The sequence below is a fragment of the Coptis chinensis genome, chromosome 6 (genome assembly GCF_015680905.1).
Source record: "Coptis chinensis isolate HL-2020 chromosome 6, ASM1568090v1, whole genome shotgun sequence".
Lineage (NCBI taxonomy): Eukaryota > Viridiplantae > Streptophyta > Magnoliopsida > Ranunculales > Ranunculaceae > Coptis > Coptis chinensis.
Genome location: NC_141461.1, coordinates 94,986,252 through 95,005,597, shown reverse-complemented (window position 1 = coordinate 95,005,597; position 19,346 = coordinate 94,986,252). Strand labels below are relative to the sequence as shown.

At 35.4% G+C, this 19,346-nt stretch overlaps 1 protein-coding gene and 1 long non-coding RNA gene across 2 annotated transcripts; both read left to right on the top strand.

Moving 5' to 3' along the window:
• Window positions 1-2,589: 2,589 nt before the first annotated feature.
• On the top strand, window positions 2,590-4,638 carry LOC147495657 (uncharacterized). Its single transcript, XR_015197626.1, has 4 exons — window positions 2,590-2,816; window positions 2,926-3,068; window positions 3,733-3,809; window positions 3,894-4,638. It is a non-coding gene; the product is annotated as an uncharacterized LOC147495657 (long non-coding RNA).
• A 2,181-nt stretch (window positions 4,639-6,819) lies between these two features.
• Window positions 6,820-9,909, top strand: LOC147495656 (uncharacterized). The gene is made up of 6 exons (XM_086564267.1): window positions 6,820-6,988; window positions 7,070-7,279; window positions 7,360-7,439; window positions 8,969-9,042; window positions 9,127-9,256; window positions 9,359-9,909. Exons 1-5 carry the CDS (start codon window positions 6,890-6,892, stop codon window positions 9,129-9,131), a joined length of 468 nt encoding a protein of 155 aa, XP_086420393.1. The 5' UTR covers window positions 6,820-6,889; the 3' UTR covers window positions 9,132-9,256; window positions 9,359-9,909.
• The last annotated feature ends 9,437 nt before the right edge of the window (window positions 9,910-19,346 follow it).

Genomic DNA, 19,346 nt, shown 5'->3' with positions numbered 1-19,346 from the left:
AAATATATATATATACACAAGACTGTTTGAGTGTGAACTGTTATACATATACATTAAGTATTTACAGCAAAATAAGTTGGATCCTCTCTCATCAAGCATAGTGAAAACCACCCAAGTCACCATAACCATCATCACTAGTAGTAGTAATTGTCTCCTCCATAACGGTTTCATCTAAAAGGTATTAATATAGGAATGAGCAAACAACGATGCCCAGTAGAAATGTATATAGCCAATAAATAATCTACTTATAGCAAAACTATTTAAAACATGCAGGGTTTCCATCATAATAATCAAAATATCGTGACTATATAATAAATCACTAACTAGCATAAATCATATCAGCATGCTTCTTTAATACTCAAAATAGATTTTTCACAATCATTATACAACTATTGTGGCCGCTGCATCCTATTAGAATGGTGAGGATCACTACACCATAACAGCTTTTTTGTGACTGGGGCTTTTTCTATTTTGTGATGCCAAATAGATGTCAGATAATTTGTGACGCCATAATAGCGTCACTATATGGGTTTTGCCGTCACAATAAATCGAATAATTAATTTGTTTATTTTTAGAAATGTTTAGAAAAGATAATGACGGCAAGGAGGCGTGAGATAATAACGCACGTGATGGTCATGTGTAACAAGATGAGGTGTAAACTCTGGATTTCTTCTCGACCTCAACTCAAGAACACAGCAAAGAGAAACCCCTCCCTCTTAACTCCGCCTGATCTTTTCTCCATGTTTCTTGATCTATTCGAATTCCACCTCATTTTCGTTCATCTTCCCCAAATTTCGATGAAATTGAACTAAAGGAAGCAGTTTGTTCATCTCAATATCTTCATCTTAGACAAAGGTACCATCTTTCATGAGTATCTGTTCATACATTTCTGTTTTGTTCTAGTTGAACTTGGTTACCTGCAACAAAGCAATCTGTACTAGCTGAGCTTTATTTTGGTATGATATACAGGACGTTCGCAAGGCCCAGCAAAGTGTGAAAGACCCACAAATAAGGAAGAGTTCTTTACGCATAGGTTGGCGAGAGAGATACAAAGAGACGAAGTTAAGTAAGTGGTGAGGAAGAAAATGATTACATCTCGCGGCAGCAGTTTCAGGTTTTTCCTTTTACCCCTTGTTTTAAGTATCTTTTGATCTAGGGGAAATGGGCTCAATTATGTGTGAATTTAAAATAACTCGGCACAATCCGTGTACAAAAACAATGTCTCTATAGAGCATTAGAGCATATTGCAAGGTGAGATTGACTAATAAATTTGAACTCCAGTCATTGCATCTTCCAACTCTCACTTCCAGTGTTGAGTGCGTACACCGGTCTGTAGGAAAATATCAGTGAGTAAGACTCGTAAGAGTGGGTTGTCACAGAGTGGTATAGATCGTCTGGACTGTGGGAGGATGATATATATTAGCAAGGCACCTAGACCGAAGTGGTGAAGGTTGTGTCTAGAGTTCCTCACATCAATTGGGTGTAGGACAAGGGATGCTTATATTTTTTCAATTGCCATGTTAAATACAAAAGTTAATAAATTTCAATATTTTGATATTAGTTACATTAAAATTGTCATACTTGTAATGAAGTGTTCAAATTAAGTGTATGTTGGGTCCTCCTAAGATCCATTAGTCTTTGTTCCAAAATTGAAGAAAACCTTTAATATCTAAATACCATTATGAAGATCTGTCGCTTTGGCCTCAAGTGGCCCTTGTGACCGGTAATTGGACCAAACTCCATATCTGTGATACCGACTGTGACCAAACTCCAAATCTAATGAATTACGCTAAACTAAACTGACAACATAGTTATAAAGACTCAAGAACTTAGTTAAGCATGAGATGATGCAAATGGGCAACTTGCAACTGGTTATGCGCTAAAGCTAAGACTGAATAAAGAAGTTCAAAAGCAATTACTTGAGATATCAGAAAACAGTTGTGATACCACAAGGATATGCTGGATATGTGCCTTTCCTAGAGGTGAGGGTTTGGTTAGGAGTTTAATCGCTTACTGGTTTGGTGTTTCCCTGACCTGGGTTCATAAGTGACTGTCAAACTTATCTAAGCACTGAGGACTTCAGCAATCCCCTCACATTTATGGAAGGTTGGTAAGTTGGAAAATATCGGCATGTAAGACTCTTAAGTGTGTTGACACTAAGCTGAATAGATTGTCTAGAATGTGGGGGGCTGATATATGTTGGCAAGGCACCTAGCTCAACGGGGTGAAGGTTGTCAAGAGTCCCGCATCATTTGGGTGTTGTCCAAGGCCTGGTGACGTAGGACAAGGGATGTTTATATTTTATGAAAGTCATGTTAAATATGAACTGCGTATCCTCAAATTAGTATATTCTAGTTTCTTTTTGTCCAATTTTAGTCCATTATTTACCCTTACTTAGAACTCAAGGAGTTACAGAATGCCCCGTGACAGTAATTGTGGAGACTTTGTTACTTTATTACTTTGATTAGATTTGGACCAAAGTTTCTTTTCTAGGAAATTTTATATTTGTTAACTTATTAATCAACTTTTTATTTGGACCAAAGTTTCTTTGTTACCTTATTTATTTTTAGTTGTATTTATTTTAAGTATACACCTTGCACCAACCGTTGCTTGATATTTTTTCATTGCCGTTTCGATTTTGTCTTCAATCCATCCACAGACCAGACTGGTAGCCACTTTCATCCGCACGTCATATATTCCACCAGTGCTATGAAATAAATGAAACAAGTACCATTCTGATTTTCCTCGATATTATGATGATGACGATGATGATTATTGTGACTACAACACCATTGGTACATAGACACCATACTGATGTAGGATAAGTTAACAAGTATTGTATTGGACTATTGGGCTTACGTAGATGCTGAATTTTTGTATGTGTGGGCTGATGTTGTGTTCCCATTGTGAGTTCTTGTGTACCAGGATCTTAGGAAACTAGAACAACTTTACTGTGATCCAGTACAACGGTTAGTTGCCGATTGTGCTCTTATGGACATGGACACTGCTGTTGTTTCTGATCGGTGAGGGTAACATAATAGTACTGTCATGCACAACTCATTTGGAAGGTAATAAGGCATTTTTTGCATGGTTAAACCTAAATGGTTAGACGTTCTATCATTTCCATAAATAAACTAGAAATTACAAAGCAACTCTGTTAACATGTAAGTTTTTCTTCTATGGATTGGTGCTCTTTGAAGTGTCGGCAAGGTCATAATTAGTCACTTGGTTCCAAATATTCGAGGCGTTTAATATCCGCATTACTTCTCTAAGTTATCTGCTGTGTCTTTTATGGAGTTGGGATTTCACTGTAATAGATGTGGAACCTATGACCTTGTGTAGTCGTCGTGACCATAGATATTTTCAATGATTTTGCCACACTATGGTGTTATATTTCTAGACATGTCTGATAACCACTCCTCAGTCCCCACGCCCACTTTATATTAAGGGAGTTTCATATGTACATGTGCTTTGACTTGAGTAATGAGTATTATATCCACATTGTTCCAGTCTTAGGTTTATATGTTCTGTTGTTTGCATTGAATTGTTGAACTTCTTACCTGCAGTCTTTCATTCTTTCCCTGAACTTTGCTATTTCTTCCCCTGCCCCTTACTGGTTTTCTTTTTCTGAACAAGACTTAACTTAAATAATTAGGTTGTTTGGTCATTGCCTGTTGTTAGCTAAATGTTAAATACCACTCGCCTTTTGAATCTTTGTGTTTTTTGTTCTAGAAAATGCAAGCCCAGAGAGCAACTTGACATTGAGTTGTTCATATTATATTGGGGAGACTGTCGCGAGCATCAGAAAGGCAAGTCCTTATTAACTTCATGTAGGAGCTAAAACCATTTGCTTAGGGCTGTTATTTGATTCAACTCATTTGAATTTTCTTCAGGGATCATTTCCGTACAAACTGCCAGTTGATGATGTGGTAAAGAGTTGTGATGGTGCTGATAAATCTTAGGAATCAGCACAAAACAGTATAGTGGCAAGTACACTGTTAGGAAGTGTGATGATCTTAATACCTATTTCCAGGTATGGCCAAATATTTTAAAACTCGGTTAATACTTTTTCATTTTAAAGCAACTTTTGACATGGTTAGACATGCTCAATTGAGCTGATTGTTTGTAAGGGTGATCTCCATTGTAAAGGAGACCTTTACCAAAATTCAGTCGCCAATTCATCTTGTAAGTCCACTTTTGGTGGTGGCATTCTTTTGGAATCTACTTATGGTGGAATTTGTAAAAGTCTATCCTATTGTTTTTATGTATCTCCGTTACATTTTAAGGTAGAAGTCTATCTAAACTCTTTTTTGTTAATGAAACGGGTAATGCATGTGGCATTTATTTGTTGCCGACCTTGAAAGATGGAGGTGGTCGATATTGCCACTTGGACACTTTCTAATAAGAAGACTTTCTTTCTAGCTAGTTGTAAGCATAATGTAATGTACTTTTTCGTTTGGAAAATTAAAGTACTTGGTGTTTACAAGTGATTTGTATTGTACTTTTCGCTTGGAAAATTGAAGTATTTTGTATTTACAAGTGACTTGATAATTGAGTGATGGAATGAATGTTTTATTCTTGAATGGGATTGACAGTGTGATTGTGTATTTTATGGAATGAACTGTTTTTTAAGAGTTGTATCTTGGTTAGTTCATATAGTAACCGGTGGTGGCTAGGGCTAGTTGTATCTTGAATAATAATAATAATATAGCAACCAATTATTATTATTTTTTTCTAAATTATATTTTGTGATGCTTATATTTATTTGAAATCCGATTCGGATATCCAAAATCAAATTCAGATAATTTTTTTAATATCCGTTGGATTTGAATTCGATATAAATTTTCAGATTCGGAATACACTTAACCTTCAAAATTTTAGTATGTCGGATGTGATATCACTCCACAATGGAATACACCTAACCTTCTAAAAGAAAATGACGTTTGGGAAGGGGAGGGAAAAGAGAATTGAAGATTCACTCATACACAGAAGAAGCTTGATCTTTCCATGATTGTTCACTTAAATGGCTTGTCAAGGTGTCAATAGATATAAACCAGACAACCGGTTGACTTTTTTTAATTAAGCTAGGAAAAGAAGCAAATCTGACCCAACCCAAGTTAAATATGGTAGTGACGGTAGACCAGTAGTGTCAAATTGTTCAAAAATGGACTAGAGCTGTTTCCTTGTTCTCTTTGTCCATGTCAAATTGTTCGTTCAGTGCGTGTTAATTCTCGAACTGCAGATTGTTGGATTTTATGTGGTGAGATGCATAGTACAAAATATTACGATATTTTGTGATATTTATTAAGATTTCAGAAAAAAATATATAAATATCATAATATATTTAGAGATATATACGACTGTAAATATCGGTGATATTTTAATAATATTTATGATATTTAGTGATATTTTGTGTATATAATAATTTTATTTAATATTTACTATTATATTTTAAATAAATATAAATAATATATCAAAATATATCAAAAAATATTCACAATATCTACGATATTTATCAATATTTTAAATATATCTACTATATTTACATGTAAAACAATGTCAAATATCTCCAAAAAAAAATATATATATATATATCCGCAATACATATCGAAAAATTGAATATCCATAAATACCTATATTTTGATATTTTGTACTATGGTAAGATAAAATTTTTACTTCTCCGGCTCATTAAACTGCTCGAACTCAAATTATTGAGAACTTTTTACCTCGCAGGGCTCTCAATTTCTGCTTTGTTGTTTTTTCCCACATGCCAACAGCTTGACATCAGTGAACGTACAATTATCAATCTTTTATAATGTCAGCTTCGCGACGATACATCATTTCAGTCTAAAGTAATATGCGTTCTCATCTTAAGAGCAGGAATCTTTCCTTCATTTCATTCCATGTAATGATTTTTGTCTAGATACATGATTAACTATACGGAAATCTCTACCATAATAATTAACAGAAGAGAAAAAAAACAAATTAAAATTGCAGAAGAAAACACTTTAAAAGAGAGAGATATTGCCAATCAATCCCGCCCCCTAACATTGTTGTACATGTGGATTACCCAAAAAACATTATTGTACATGTCGTTCTTCAGATGAGACGGGGAGGTGCAATACATGGCAAAGCCAAAACGTGGAAAATTGGTAGATGATGGATGGGGGCATTGAAAAATCTCTTATCAGTTATCACTGTTTGGCTGTTTGCCACATACGAAAATTTCAGCTGACCGACCACACTATCTCGTTCTCCTGTATTCTCAGTCAAAAGTCATATTCCTTTTCGTGGGTGACTTTTAAATCGTCATAGTGGGTCGTTGTTGCCGAATTCGAACCATTCATATCTCCACTTTGAGAATGTTGAATGCTAGCAGCTAGTCTATGGATTTACCAAAATAGAATGTGTGCCTATGGGCATTTCAAAAATTCAAAGTGCAGTCATGATCAACATTTTTGTCCCTGTACTATTTGTGAACATGGTGTCTCTCCCCATTGGTTATCTCTTTCATTCACATCACTTTCTTTTCTTACTTTTTATTGAAGTCACTTGCTGTGGACTATGAACCATCTACTTAACCATTTCCAAATAAAGTGGGCCTAATTTGATAGTTTGATACCTAGAGCGAAAATCTGATGATCACATCTCCACTTTATATGGTGCTTAATTTTGACGCCATAATATCTGGGTCGGTCGGGCTCTGTTTCAACATTTCAAAATTTCAAAACATTAAAATTTCAATGATAAAAAATCCTTGAAATATCGGAGAATCTCAGATTCCCGCCTTGAAACGTGTGTCACAAGTGTTTAAGGTTTACGTATGAATCCTTAACATTCACCAACAGTAACTACTACCCAGCGCACATTAGTCAACACCCTAGTACAAATGAACATTCTCACAACGCCACCACCATTTACTCTCAAACTTCCATTTCTCCAACACCCACACTCAAAATATCAACTCTTAATCCAAAAACCAAATCAGGTAACCCCCAAAATATCATATTTTTTTTTATTTCAGCTCAAATGGTTTCAAATATTGATCTTTATATATTTTTTGTTGTAGAGAAAGAAGAAAAGGGGTTGTTTTAAATGTAGAGCTGAGTTAATGCAAGACGCCCCTTTCGCTATCGCGATTGGGACATGTGTGTTGAATTCATTATTTTTTCCACTTCCTAAAAGTGGAAATGATGATGATGATTCTCCAATGGATTCTACTGATGCTAGGTTTGCTGTCATGGGGATTATTAGCTTCATCCCCTATTTTAACTGGCTGGTAAATTTTATGCAACCTTTTTTTAAAAAAAAGTATATTGATTTTATTTGTGCTTATTTATTTACTTGTTTATATTGTAGAGTTGGATATTTGCTTGGTTGGATACTGGTAGCAAGCGTTATGTGGTGTATTCTATTGTTTATTTGGCTCCTTACCTAAGGTTAGTTATTTCGTCATTTATTAATTAATGAGCATTAGGTTTGTTTGTTATTATGTCCCTGTACAAGTTAAGTTATGGTTAAGTGTTTTAAAGCTTAGAGTGTGTCACATAGATCAGTAGTTTGCTTAAAAGAATGTGTTGGTCTAGAGGCTATGAACCTGACAGTGGGGTTTTGTTTACGGGCATAATTTCTTGGAACATGGTAAGATTAAGGCTGAAATAGGTAGGTACGTAGCTTAATAATAAGTATGGGGGATAACATTTTTGTAGGAGAGTATATACATAAGCAGAGTATGAATACAATTTAAATGCTTTTTCCCAAGTATGCGGTCATTGCTGTCATTGATGTCTTTGATGAGATGGGATCAATCATATCCTCATGGGTAGTAGCATCACTTAAGTTTTACGTAGCACTGTATTGATGTAAATCAGAGCACTGGGCTGTTTTTTTCTGAATAAGAGCAATGATGATATATTTGCTTTGTAGCATAGCCTTTAACATAGTTATTAGATTTAAAAATCTACTTATTATGCTTACATGCTCAAAATCACTGCAATTGATCCCCTTTCACTTATTTCTTATGTTAATCGTGAATGCTAATAAGTAACAATTGGTCTTTACTAATTTGAGCTCTCATCCCACATGCTTCAACCATTACTTTCTATTGAAAAGTTAAGTGTTGTATTATATCAAAGTTAAGTAGTTTGAAAGTAGGTACTAAAATACTAGGGTTTGATAGCTCTTGATATCCGCACCTTGAAAATTTTGGTAATAATCAAGGTACATCAGTGGCGTTCTCAGGGTCAATGAGTATCATTCTCCAAAAGTAGTCACTCTTGTTGTCTTCACGCCTATTTTTCCTAAAGCAGTCGATCTTATATCAGAAGTACATCTTCACCATGGAGACTTGTAGTTGTCTAACTAGATTTTGATTGGTAAAGACCTAGGACCGACTGTGCTCTTGCTGTATAGTAACTCTATGACTTCCTTACGGTTCCTGAGGGTATTCCTTTTCAGTTTTTCTGGAGGTCTTTGTTGACCCCATTGTCGTAAGGGCTTGATATGGATTGGTAAGCTGCAGAGTTGCATCACTTTTGATGATCCTTTTGGCATTAGAGCATGGTGGACTGATATGAATTAGTGGATTAACTTCCAATCTCGGGGAAGCTTTATTAAATTAACTAAATCCTTAGTATTGTAATCTGCATTTTCTTTTTGCGTCTCTATAATATATATATACCTGATTGTCAATAAGGCACGATCTTGTGGAAGCTGGGTTTAGCTTATTTGTACACATCCTATGGCAATGAAATGCTATGGTTGTTCCCAGTTACTGTTAGTTGCCTTTAGACCTTGTTAGTTGAATGAACCATAGTTGTTGAATGCATGTTAAATCCGTTGGTGTTTGGTGCTTTGATGTCTATATGCAACCTCCATGACATCTATCGTTTGGACCTCTCACTGGTAGTGAACATTCTGAGACTCCTGGCTTCTGGTTCACTCATAACGTCTAGTTGTGATTTTATAGGACAAACTTATCGTTGTCGCCAGAAGAGAGCTGGTTGCCTATTGCTAGCATCTTCTTCTGCATAATTCATTCAGGTACAAGTATAATTCCTCTTCTTTGATATGAATTACCCAATAGATGTTTGGATGAGTAGATTCTAAACACCTCAGCATTGGCAGCTTGAAGCAAGCATAAGGAATGGAGATCTCCAGGGCTTCCAAATATTTAATGAGGCTCTAAAGTATGGCTCTCCATTAGCCAAAAAAGAATAATGCTGATCTTAAGATTGATGAAGGAATCTCTAAGAAGGTATTCTCTTAACAATTGTCTGGTGGGTTTAATTATGCTAGACAAATGTTGAAGATGCTGATATAATGTTTATGTGCATTTCCAAAATTGCCTATTCCTTAGGGAAGGAAACAAGAACGCCAGGAGCTGCCTTCTGCCAATGAACAATCAAGAAATGAGCTTCATGGATGGGGAGTCCCAGAAAAGCCCGACAAACAGACAGAAGAAACTGGGGATACAAATAAGTGAATACTTTACCATGGAGATGTGTTGCATTCAAGAACAGTAGTAACCATAGGTGGCTTGTCTGTCTGAAGCAAGAAGGCTGTGTAGTTAATTGATGAAACTATTGGTTGCTATTTAACGGAAATGGTGATTTATGCAAACTCGGCATTTCAGGTCGCTCAAAAACAGACCATTTGATGTCAGGTTTCAGATTGCTGGGCACTTTGGAGGTTGCACGATATTTGGCACTTGGCGTTATTGAAGGATGTTGTGAAGTCATCGGTGTTGATATTTCAAAAAATGCATCATCTACTGAAACAAATGTGTTGTAACCATGGTTAAAGAACTTATTCTTCAGAATTGAACCTGGCTCTGCTGTGCAGCCCAACAGGATAATCAGTTACTTATCGTGAATTCTTTTTTTTTTCCCGCTAGTCTGATTATGAATTCACGATACTGACTAAGTTGATCTTAACAATTTTCTACAGTGGTAACATATTTTGATACTAGCTAGGCCATTAGTTAGTAGCTAGAAGTTATAGCCCTACCTGGGCCACTAGATGACTCTTTTAAGCACCAAACTTTCAAAATAGCAGTTGAGAGCGAGCTGACTGAGTATGTTGTGCATCTCGTCCACAAGCAATTGCTCTATTGAAGTATACAGATCTCAAACTGAATAACTTCTTTCGAGATCTGATAAGTTTATGATTACGCCAACTTAAGACCATATAGGCATATACTACCACGATGAAATGTCTCCCTCAATTTTGTATTGATGTTTATTGCACGAGCCAATTCCGGATCATCCGATTCAAGTTGAGTGGGTGTGTAACACCAGTGAAGTCATTAGGTAGCATGTAACTGGAGTCACCACCTATCCACAAATTGTGCAAGAATAAAATGGTTTTAAGATTTTACATGATTTGTTCAGGAATGTAATTATCGAAATATAGAGATGTGCAATGTATTATGGTAAGTGAACTTCAACACTGATGATAGTTCATGACTTCATGCTCAATTTGTTTACAAAGGATTCCACATATATGTATCACTGGTTTGGGAGTAGTTGGAGTACCCACCATCACAAATTACTACTGAGTCACTCTTCAGATCCCAGCGAACTTTGCACGCACTTTTTTACTTTAAACACACGTCGAATAACTTTATTTTATTAAAATGTTGTGTGTCGTACTTAGTGTAGTCAATGCATTATTATTGCATTAAGGCGTATGGGTTTTTGTCACAGAAGATGGCGAATCCAATGAAATTTGGAGTTTCCGCTGGGAAGATTTCGTCTGTTGGAAATTAGAGACAGGCTAGAGACATTCATTGGGATAAACATGGGCAGGTTTGAACGTCTCTTGAAGCATATATTGGACTTAATCGAATAGTTGTTACTATATGTGTCTTTCTTTTTATACTTTTGTTTTGTTGAATAACTGTACATCATCTGAATCTCAATCACTTTTGTCATCACTAATTTATTCACTTTTATATTCCTTCGAAGCTCCTGTAGAGCGATTCCTTCTCTGCTTAAATCCACATGCATGAGGATCGAGCTTCCTCCTGGTGTTATTACGTTGATAGTATGTTCCTAGAAAGTCTGTTTTCCTTGTCCTATGTGGTTGCAATGTGACGCAGGACACACTAAACTAGTGTTAGTTTCTATTTTCTTCTTTAGTTTTAGAATTAGCCTTATATATCTAAATAGGTTATGAGTTCCAGTTTAGAGATTATCATACTTTTAGTAATATTTATATTTCAATTAGTATTGTAAACTCTATAAATACAGAACAAATTCTATAACAATTTATTCAATTATTCAATATCACTCCAATTTATCAAATTTTATAGTTTCTTTTCTTTTAAATCGTTAATAGCCCATCACGTTGATCACATCAAGCTATCACGACACAAATAGTAGAGATTTCATCATTGAAAGTGTCTTGTTTCATCACATTGATATCAAGCTATGGACAAGCTTCGAAACATCGCCTTAAGAGATCGTTGTCGCCACACTTCAAAATGAACGAGAACGAGCAAAACAATCAAGCGAAGATATCGACAACACCGATCGTCTTCAAAACACCACCCATAGTGCACCTACTGCCACTACTCAATCACACCTTCCACCAAACATCGCAGGCGAGGAAGAAGGTGGCGCTAGTTTTGAACTCTGGCCATCCTTTTCTCAACAAAGATTTCTCCCTCAACAAACTCTCACGCACTATCAAGCCCCGACCCACTTTCTATACCAAGCCCAACCCATACTAACCCTCCCAATTCACAAACCATTAGTTTCATCAAGCCCACCAACATATCCAGCAAGCCCAACTAGCCCAACCAGTCTATCCAAACCAATACCCAACTGACCCAGTTCAATACTCAGAATTCCAGCACACCCCCCACCCATTACTGGCCCAACCCAAATTGGTTTTTCAACCTAACAAAATTCGTGAAAACCTCAAACCCTCAAATGGTCTCGCAGGCGACGATGATGACGACAATGAAATTGAAGACATTGTTATTCCACATAATTCCCAAACTTTGCAAACTCAAAATAATTTTTGTCGACAAGAAAATAATTATGGTGGTAATAATAATGAGTATCACATCAAGGTGAATTTGACAACTTTTAATGGTCTTTTGCATATTGAGGATTTTATTGATTGCTTAAGTCCGTGGACTGTTTTTTCGATATTATGGAAATTCCTCTATAGAAGCAAGTTAAGATTATGGCTTTAAAATTTACTAGTGGCGCATCTTTTTGGTGGGAGCAAAAACAACAAGAGCGTATTCGTCAATGTTTGAAACCGATTTGTTATTGGAAACGTATGAGGCAAATGTTAATGGCACAATATCTTCTGCCAAATTTTGCTCAAATTCTCTTCACTGCACTCCAGAATTGCAAACAAAGTAATCGTACTGTTCAAGAATATATTGATGAGTTTTATCGGTTACTTTCTCGTAATGATTTGCAAGAGAACGAGAATTTACAAATTGCTAGATTCATTAATGGGTTATCATAGAATATTCAAAAAGATCTAGTTTTACATCAACACTTCACTTTGCATTCCGTTATTAATAATGCACTTAAGATTGAACAATTCATGAAGCGACCTGAACCTTTTAATCGACCTTCATATAACCAACGATCTACACCCTATCCTATAATAATTCACCATCTCCATCTCCATCTCAAATAGGTCCTTTCTACCCCATCCACTCCACATGAAACCCTTACCCAACCCACCACCTCTCCTTATAAAGCACATACACATCATCAACCTAGCAACCATCCTAATAACCACTCAACTCGCTTCCATTAATCCCTCAAACACTAACACCCAATATCATAAACCTCCATCTACCAATCCTTATCTCCATCCCAAACCTAGTACGTGCTATAAGTGTAGTAAATCTGGTCGTTCCTCAGTTGAGTGTCGAAAATAGCATATTACTCTTGCAGACGAGGTCCTTAATATGGATGATTATTTTGAGGTTAATAAAGAGTGTGTTGATGATGAACACACTTTTGGTGATGATGAGGGTGAACGTGTTAGTCTTGTGGTCCAGAATTTGTTATACACTCCACATGTTTATATTTCACACCAACATAATTTGTTTTGAATTATTTATACAGTTCAAAGCAAATTGTGTTATCTGATTATTGACAGTGGTAGTAATGAGAATATGGTGTCAAAGAAAATGGTTAAGAAATTGGAGTTTCTTACCCGGCCAGTCACATCATTGGTCTTATAAAGTTTGTTGGATACAAGATGAGTGCAAACAACATATTAAGGAACAATGTCTTCTCAGTTTTTCTATTGACAAGTATAAAGATACTATTTTTTGCAATGTTGTGGATATGAATGCTTGTCATGTTCTTCTTGGCCGTGCTTGGATGTGTGATGTGGATGCTATTCATCGTTGCAAGCAGAATACTTATCTTTTGTCAATGATGGTTTGAAAGTGACATTGGCTCTTTCTTATGCAAAACCTAAGTCTTCTCCTTCTCTCTCTCAATTACCTACGACATTTTCGTGTCCCAAAGCGATGCACTAAAATGTGGCCCTATATGTAGTAAAAAAAAAAACAACAAGACAAAACAAAATACTTATATTATTCAACTTTCATCTGCCAATATAATTCGGGAGGGGGGGGGGGGAGGGGGGGCAAAAAGAAAACCTATAACTTAAAAATCATTCTTCTCGCATTTTTAGATGCGAATTCACTAATTACACTTGAATAGTCAGCCTTTTCAACAACAAACATCTTGAATATACAAGTCATCTTCTATCTTGCTTCTCTCCATTTGATAAGTGTCGAACATAATGAGTAGAAGAAAAATGCCTACCAAAATCATCTTTAGGAAAATCAACAGTGTTATCTCTTTTTAGGGCCTCTTTCCACTAATAAATCTCCTAAATTTTGATCCATTTTATCCCAATTTCTTGGTCATCAATGTTTATGGCCCAAATAAGTCAGACCACATTTGTTTGTTGATTAAGTTCTTCATCAACCAAATCCTCATATCATCTTCATCCACCAAATCTTCCTTGTTTGCACCACCAAATTTTCATTGTCTTGACTACCAAGTCTTCATATGTGTCATTCATCATATGATCCTCATTATCATTGGCAATTGTATGTTCCTCATCTACCAAATCTTCATGTGGTACATCCATCAAATTTTCATGTTCTTCATTCACTAAATCTTCATCAGAACTATTTTTTTCTTTGCCACTAGAAAAATACTTATGAATAGCTCCTGTTTGAGATTGAATAAGTTGTTTTGTTTTTTGTTTTTTTTTTCTTTTGCTACTAGCAGATGCATGCATTGTAATTCTAGGAGGCATGATTGTAAACAACAAACACTCCAATCTAATTATCTAAATATTTAATACCAAAAACCATCTAGAGTGAGTAGAGTTTTGTACCTTTACATCTTTACTTCTTGAACAGACGAATAGCGACTTGAGTTTTTTTTTTGTCCGTAGGTGGCTTTTTGAGAAAACGTAATAAACTTTCCTTTTGTGGACTTTTGTGGGTGAGTATAATGTGGCCCTTAAATTTGATACTGACTTGGTGGCCCAAAGCGGCGGCTTGGCTCGCTTTGCATCAGGGCCGGCATTGTCTCCTGCAGAGGCTCCTACTTTATGGGTTTCAACTGATGTTAACTCTGACTTTGAGAAGCCGAATGAGATATTTGCTGTAGTTGTGAAGCCTGCTTCTTCTAATTCTCCTATTGCGGGTCCTGATAAAGTTGTACCTCTCTTACATGAATTTTTATGTGTTTTACCTTCTGATGACCCTCTTTTTTTTGTCTCCCATGAGGAACCTTTTATTCAGCATCATATTGATTTTGTTCCAAGTGCTAGTTTGCCTAACATACTTTGGATGTTGTTACTTTGCCTTCTTTGCCAGATTCACATGCTGGTGCAAATGAGTTGATTGATAATGTGCAAAAGTTGTATGAAGATGTGAAAAAGAATCTCAAGTATTCTAATACTAGGTACAAAGCAGATGCAGATAGACATATGCATATGAAGACTTTTGAATAATGTGACATGGTTATGATTTTTCTTCGTAGAGAGCGTTCTCCAATTGGTACTTACAACAAGCTCAAGAGAAAGAAAATTGATCCCTACGGATTCTCAAGAAGATAAATGATAATGCTTATGATGCCGACCTACCTGAAAGCTTGCATATTTCTCCTACCTTTAATGCATGTGCATGATATCTTTCATTATCATGGAGATAATTATGTTTCGTTACCTGAAATGAACTCGAGGTTGAGTTTTTTTCAAGAACGGGGGGATGATGAAGGACAGTAAACTAGTATTATTAGTTTCTATTTTCTTCTTTAGTTCTAGAATTAGTATTATATGTCTAAATAGGTTATGAGTTATAGTTTAGGCAGTATCATACTTTTAGTAATATTTCTATTTAAATTTTAAATTAGCATTGTAAACTCTATAAATACAGAACAAGTTCTGTAAACAATTCATCCAATTATTCAATATCAATTCAATTTATCTAATTTTCTAGTACATTTTTCTTTTAAATCGCTTTTTAATTCGTCAATGGATAGAAATGATTGATGTCATACTGATGAATTGATACTTCAGGTGGAAATGAGTGATAAAGAGTGATGGCCTGTCTGGCAGGTATAGATCTTTTATTTCCTTTCGAATACATAGAGGTGGTGGAATTTCCAAATCCAAAATTTGAATGAGATGGTGGTCGGGTTTCCAACCAAGATTTAACAATCAATAAACATTTTCAAATGGAAACAACCCCAGCTGCCAAACACAACTTAATGCAATAGACTAATACTATCTCTTTTGTTATGTTTTCGTCAATGGCGTTAACTGATTTAAAAGTACTATGAGGATGGTGTCTTTATTGATCAAAAGAAAATATATTTCTCTTTATGTATCAATTTAGGACAAAGAACTTGTTGTCTCTACGTGATTTTAGTTTTCACTTCTCTCTGCATTGTGCATGCGAACAAAAGTTTCAGTTTATTTGGAAGTCATGGAATAAATCATAGCTTTCAGATCGTATATCTTAATATCTTATTTATACTTCTGTTAAGATTTTATTCATGCTACTCTCTTTTTTGTGTTATTGTTGTTTTCATAATCTACTTATAAGCATATCCTTTACTGACTGGTATCTGCTGTAGGTTTGCTTTGCAGGAATACAGCGAATTCCGCACTGTGCCTTTCAATGCAATGAAGCTGCTGTAGCTATTGCTGCAAGTGAAATATTCGAGCCCTAAACCTGCTTTTTAAGCGCCATCCTTATTCATTGGCACCTTTTATATTGGACATATTAGCTGCAATTCCTGAAACGGTTCCTGTCCAATCTTATGGCCAGCTGCTTCCTGAGATATGTCCTCCTACGGATTTTGCTCTGAGGGAAAGTGATTGGGTTGAATGTGAAAGGACTGTAGATTTTGTAAACAAATTTCCAAAGAGAGAAAGCAGCTCTATATGCGTCAAAACTGAATCAATTATTAAGCAATCCCTGGGTTTTGTTTGGCCATCAGTTGATGAACTTTGTCTCTGGTACAAAAAGTAGGGTTAAGGATATAGATAATTTTAGTGGGAAACTAGACAACTGCCTCTGCTTGTTGAAATTCGCCCTTGGAAAAGGCATCACATAGTTGGAGCCTTTCAATAAGGATATCTCGGACTTGTGTCATCTTATATATTCCGATGACACTGACGAAGAACGAATTACCATGAGTCTAGCTGAATGGGAACAATTATGCGAATATGATAAGTTCAAATTGATGCTTGATAAAGTCAATCAGGATAAGGTAGTGGAAATAGTGAAATTTTATTATAGCTAATCAAGAAGAAAATTAAGAGAGAAAAGAAGACGGCTTAGTTAGGTTTCAGCCCCTCCTCACACTTTTTATTATATAGGAAAATAGTATGTTTACAATATAGATCGAAAGCTCAAAAAAATCCGGTTCATGGGGATTAAGGGGCCGGGGGACACTCCGCCAGCTTTCGGCTGGCTCCGTGTCCCTTCTGTCACGGCTTACAAGAACTCTAACAGAAAGGATATATAAGGGCAATTCCATTTATGTTAAATCAGTTTTTTGCTATTGCCTCAGTTTCTGCAGATGAAGTGGCGAACCACTAGTGCGAAGCGAATGACAAGCATACCGAGTCTTTTCTGGTGAGATGGCTTAAAGAAACTGCTTCGGATAATAAATTGGATACATGTTTGGTGGTTATTAAGGAAGGATGCATGGATTTTTGTGCTGATGGAGTTTTTAGGGATGAAATTGAAGCTTTGGAATGTGTTTTATAGTGCATATATTTGTCCATCACCACAAAAAAACAAAACAGTTACCCCGAAGGAGACAATGCCTCATCTGTTGGGATATTTGGCATTTACAAAGCCAATGAACATTTATTGTTTATACATGATGATGTTTAATTAAATACACGAATCTTATTATTATGCATATGAGTGAACTAATATCATATGATAAAACTATAAGTTCAATAGGTAATAGAATTAGAACAATCAAGTATATGAAGTAAGAGTCACGTGCGGGAGATTTGATTGTATCTATTTACCTAGAATACTCACAATTGGGGGTGAAGTCGGACGCTTCACTTATAAGACTGTAATATACATAACTGCTATATGATAGAATGATGATATCTCAATCATTTGAGTATGACTCTAAGTTTGTATATTGGTGTAGTCATATGACTGACACTGAGGGGATCCAAGTGAGAACACACTATAAATTCGCTATTAAGGTTAGTGTGCAAATCTCACTATACCAATTAATCCCTAGACTTGAGGAATTGTGAATTTTTTTTTGATTGGTAAGCCTGTTTTAAATGAGATCAGTAACTCTTTGATGTTAGCGGGGTTCGAGCCCCAGACCTCTGGTATCATCACCCAAAGGTTTTACCGACTTTGCTAGTCGGCACCTGCGGAATTGTGATGAAAATTTATTGTGTCTCAAATTTATTACTTTGAGATGTTAAAAAGTAATGTCTATTCATAGACTAGACTTGACGTTTTGGGTAATGAATGTAGGACGTCTTGAATCACGAATTCTAATTAATAAATGATCCACCACTCTACGGAGTTATGTATTAGTAAATTGTGACATAACTAATTGAGCTCAAACCCGGCCGGTATAAGAAATAGTTTCTTAATGCTCAATTGATATTAAATGTCACATTGGGTCAATTAGACATGGGTGTGACAGTGAAGAACATATTCCCAATGGTCTAATTATGAATACAAGTGAGGTGGAGGGAGTTAGATATAATTAATGGTAGGAAAGGACTTTCTTGGAAGTTCCAGGAGCCTTATTGTAAATATGGATTTGTTAATGGGCACTTTCTATATTAAAGATATACTAGTAAACGGGTACGTGCGTTGCACGTTCTAGGAAAGGAAATTGTGGTGGAGAAAATCAAAAGAATGAATGCATGTAAATTAGAAAATTAACATACTACATTTGTTTAAATGGATATATTATGTAATATGTTTTAGATTAATACAGGTCGAGGTCTGACAAAAAACTTAAATAAGAAAAGAACACTTCAATACGCTAGTTGTGTTCTTTGTCCGATTTGCTTTATGCTGCTCTGCCATGGTGCGAATAAATATATTTGAAGAGGTATTTAACCGCCTGTAATTTAGTCAAAATCAGTACATATGCCACAAACTAATTTATCAAAAAAAATAGGTATTTCATCAACATTTGTATTGTTGGTTGTGTAATTATCTTGTCGAGCATTTATATGTGATTGAGAAACATTGTTGGATTCATATGAATATACTATCTGTAAGATATAAGAATATTATATTATGGTGTGCAACATAATTGTTATTTTACACTGGAGAATAAAATATCTAAAAAAAATGCAGGAAGAATAACATTTTTTTTTTTATCATTGACTTCATAATGATCTAGCGAATCCACCAGCTCTTTTTTTGTCGTTTTAAATATTTTGATCGGTTTAAATAAGTAGGTAGGTTGGACAGAGAAATAAATTATAGCTATCTAACAAAAACAATTTATTTATTTATTTAGAAACGATCACATTGAGAAACAATTATGAAAAATACATTGGACACTGTAAATATTTGTTATATACATAGATCTATTATAATATGTGGATATATTTGTTCTATATACATTGGAAACAATTAAGGCGGATATAATATGTGGAGGAATTGAATGTGTAAATAAAAGATTTTCGAAGATGGCTTTGTGGCAAGATTACAATTTAAAACTTTAAATATAATATATTTTGGTTGGTTTAAATAAGCAGGTAGCTTGGATAGAGAAAGAAGTTGTAGCTAGCTAACAAATGTTTTTTTTTTTTTT

Excerpts from the sequence above, each read along its gene's own strand:
- LOC147495656 (XM_086564267.1), top strand. The coding sequence starts at position 6,890 with ATGAACATTCTCACAACGCCACCACCATTTACTCTCAAACTTCCATTT. Across the intron at positions 6,989-7,069 it reads TAATCCAAAAACCAAATCAG|AGAAAGAAGAAAAGGGGTTG; the intron begins GTAACCCCCAAA and ends TTTTTGTTGTAG. Across the intron at positions 7,440-8,968 it reads TATTTGGCTCCTTACCTAAG|GACAAACTTATCGTTGTCGC; the intron begins GTTAGTTATTTC and ends GTGATTTTATAG.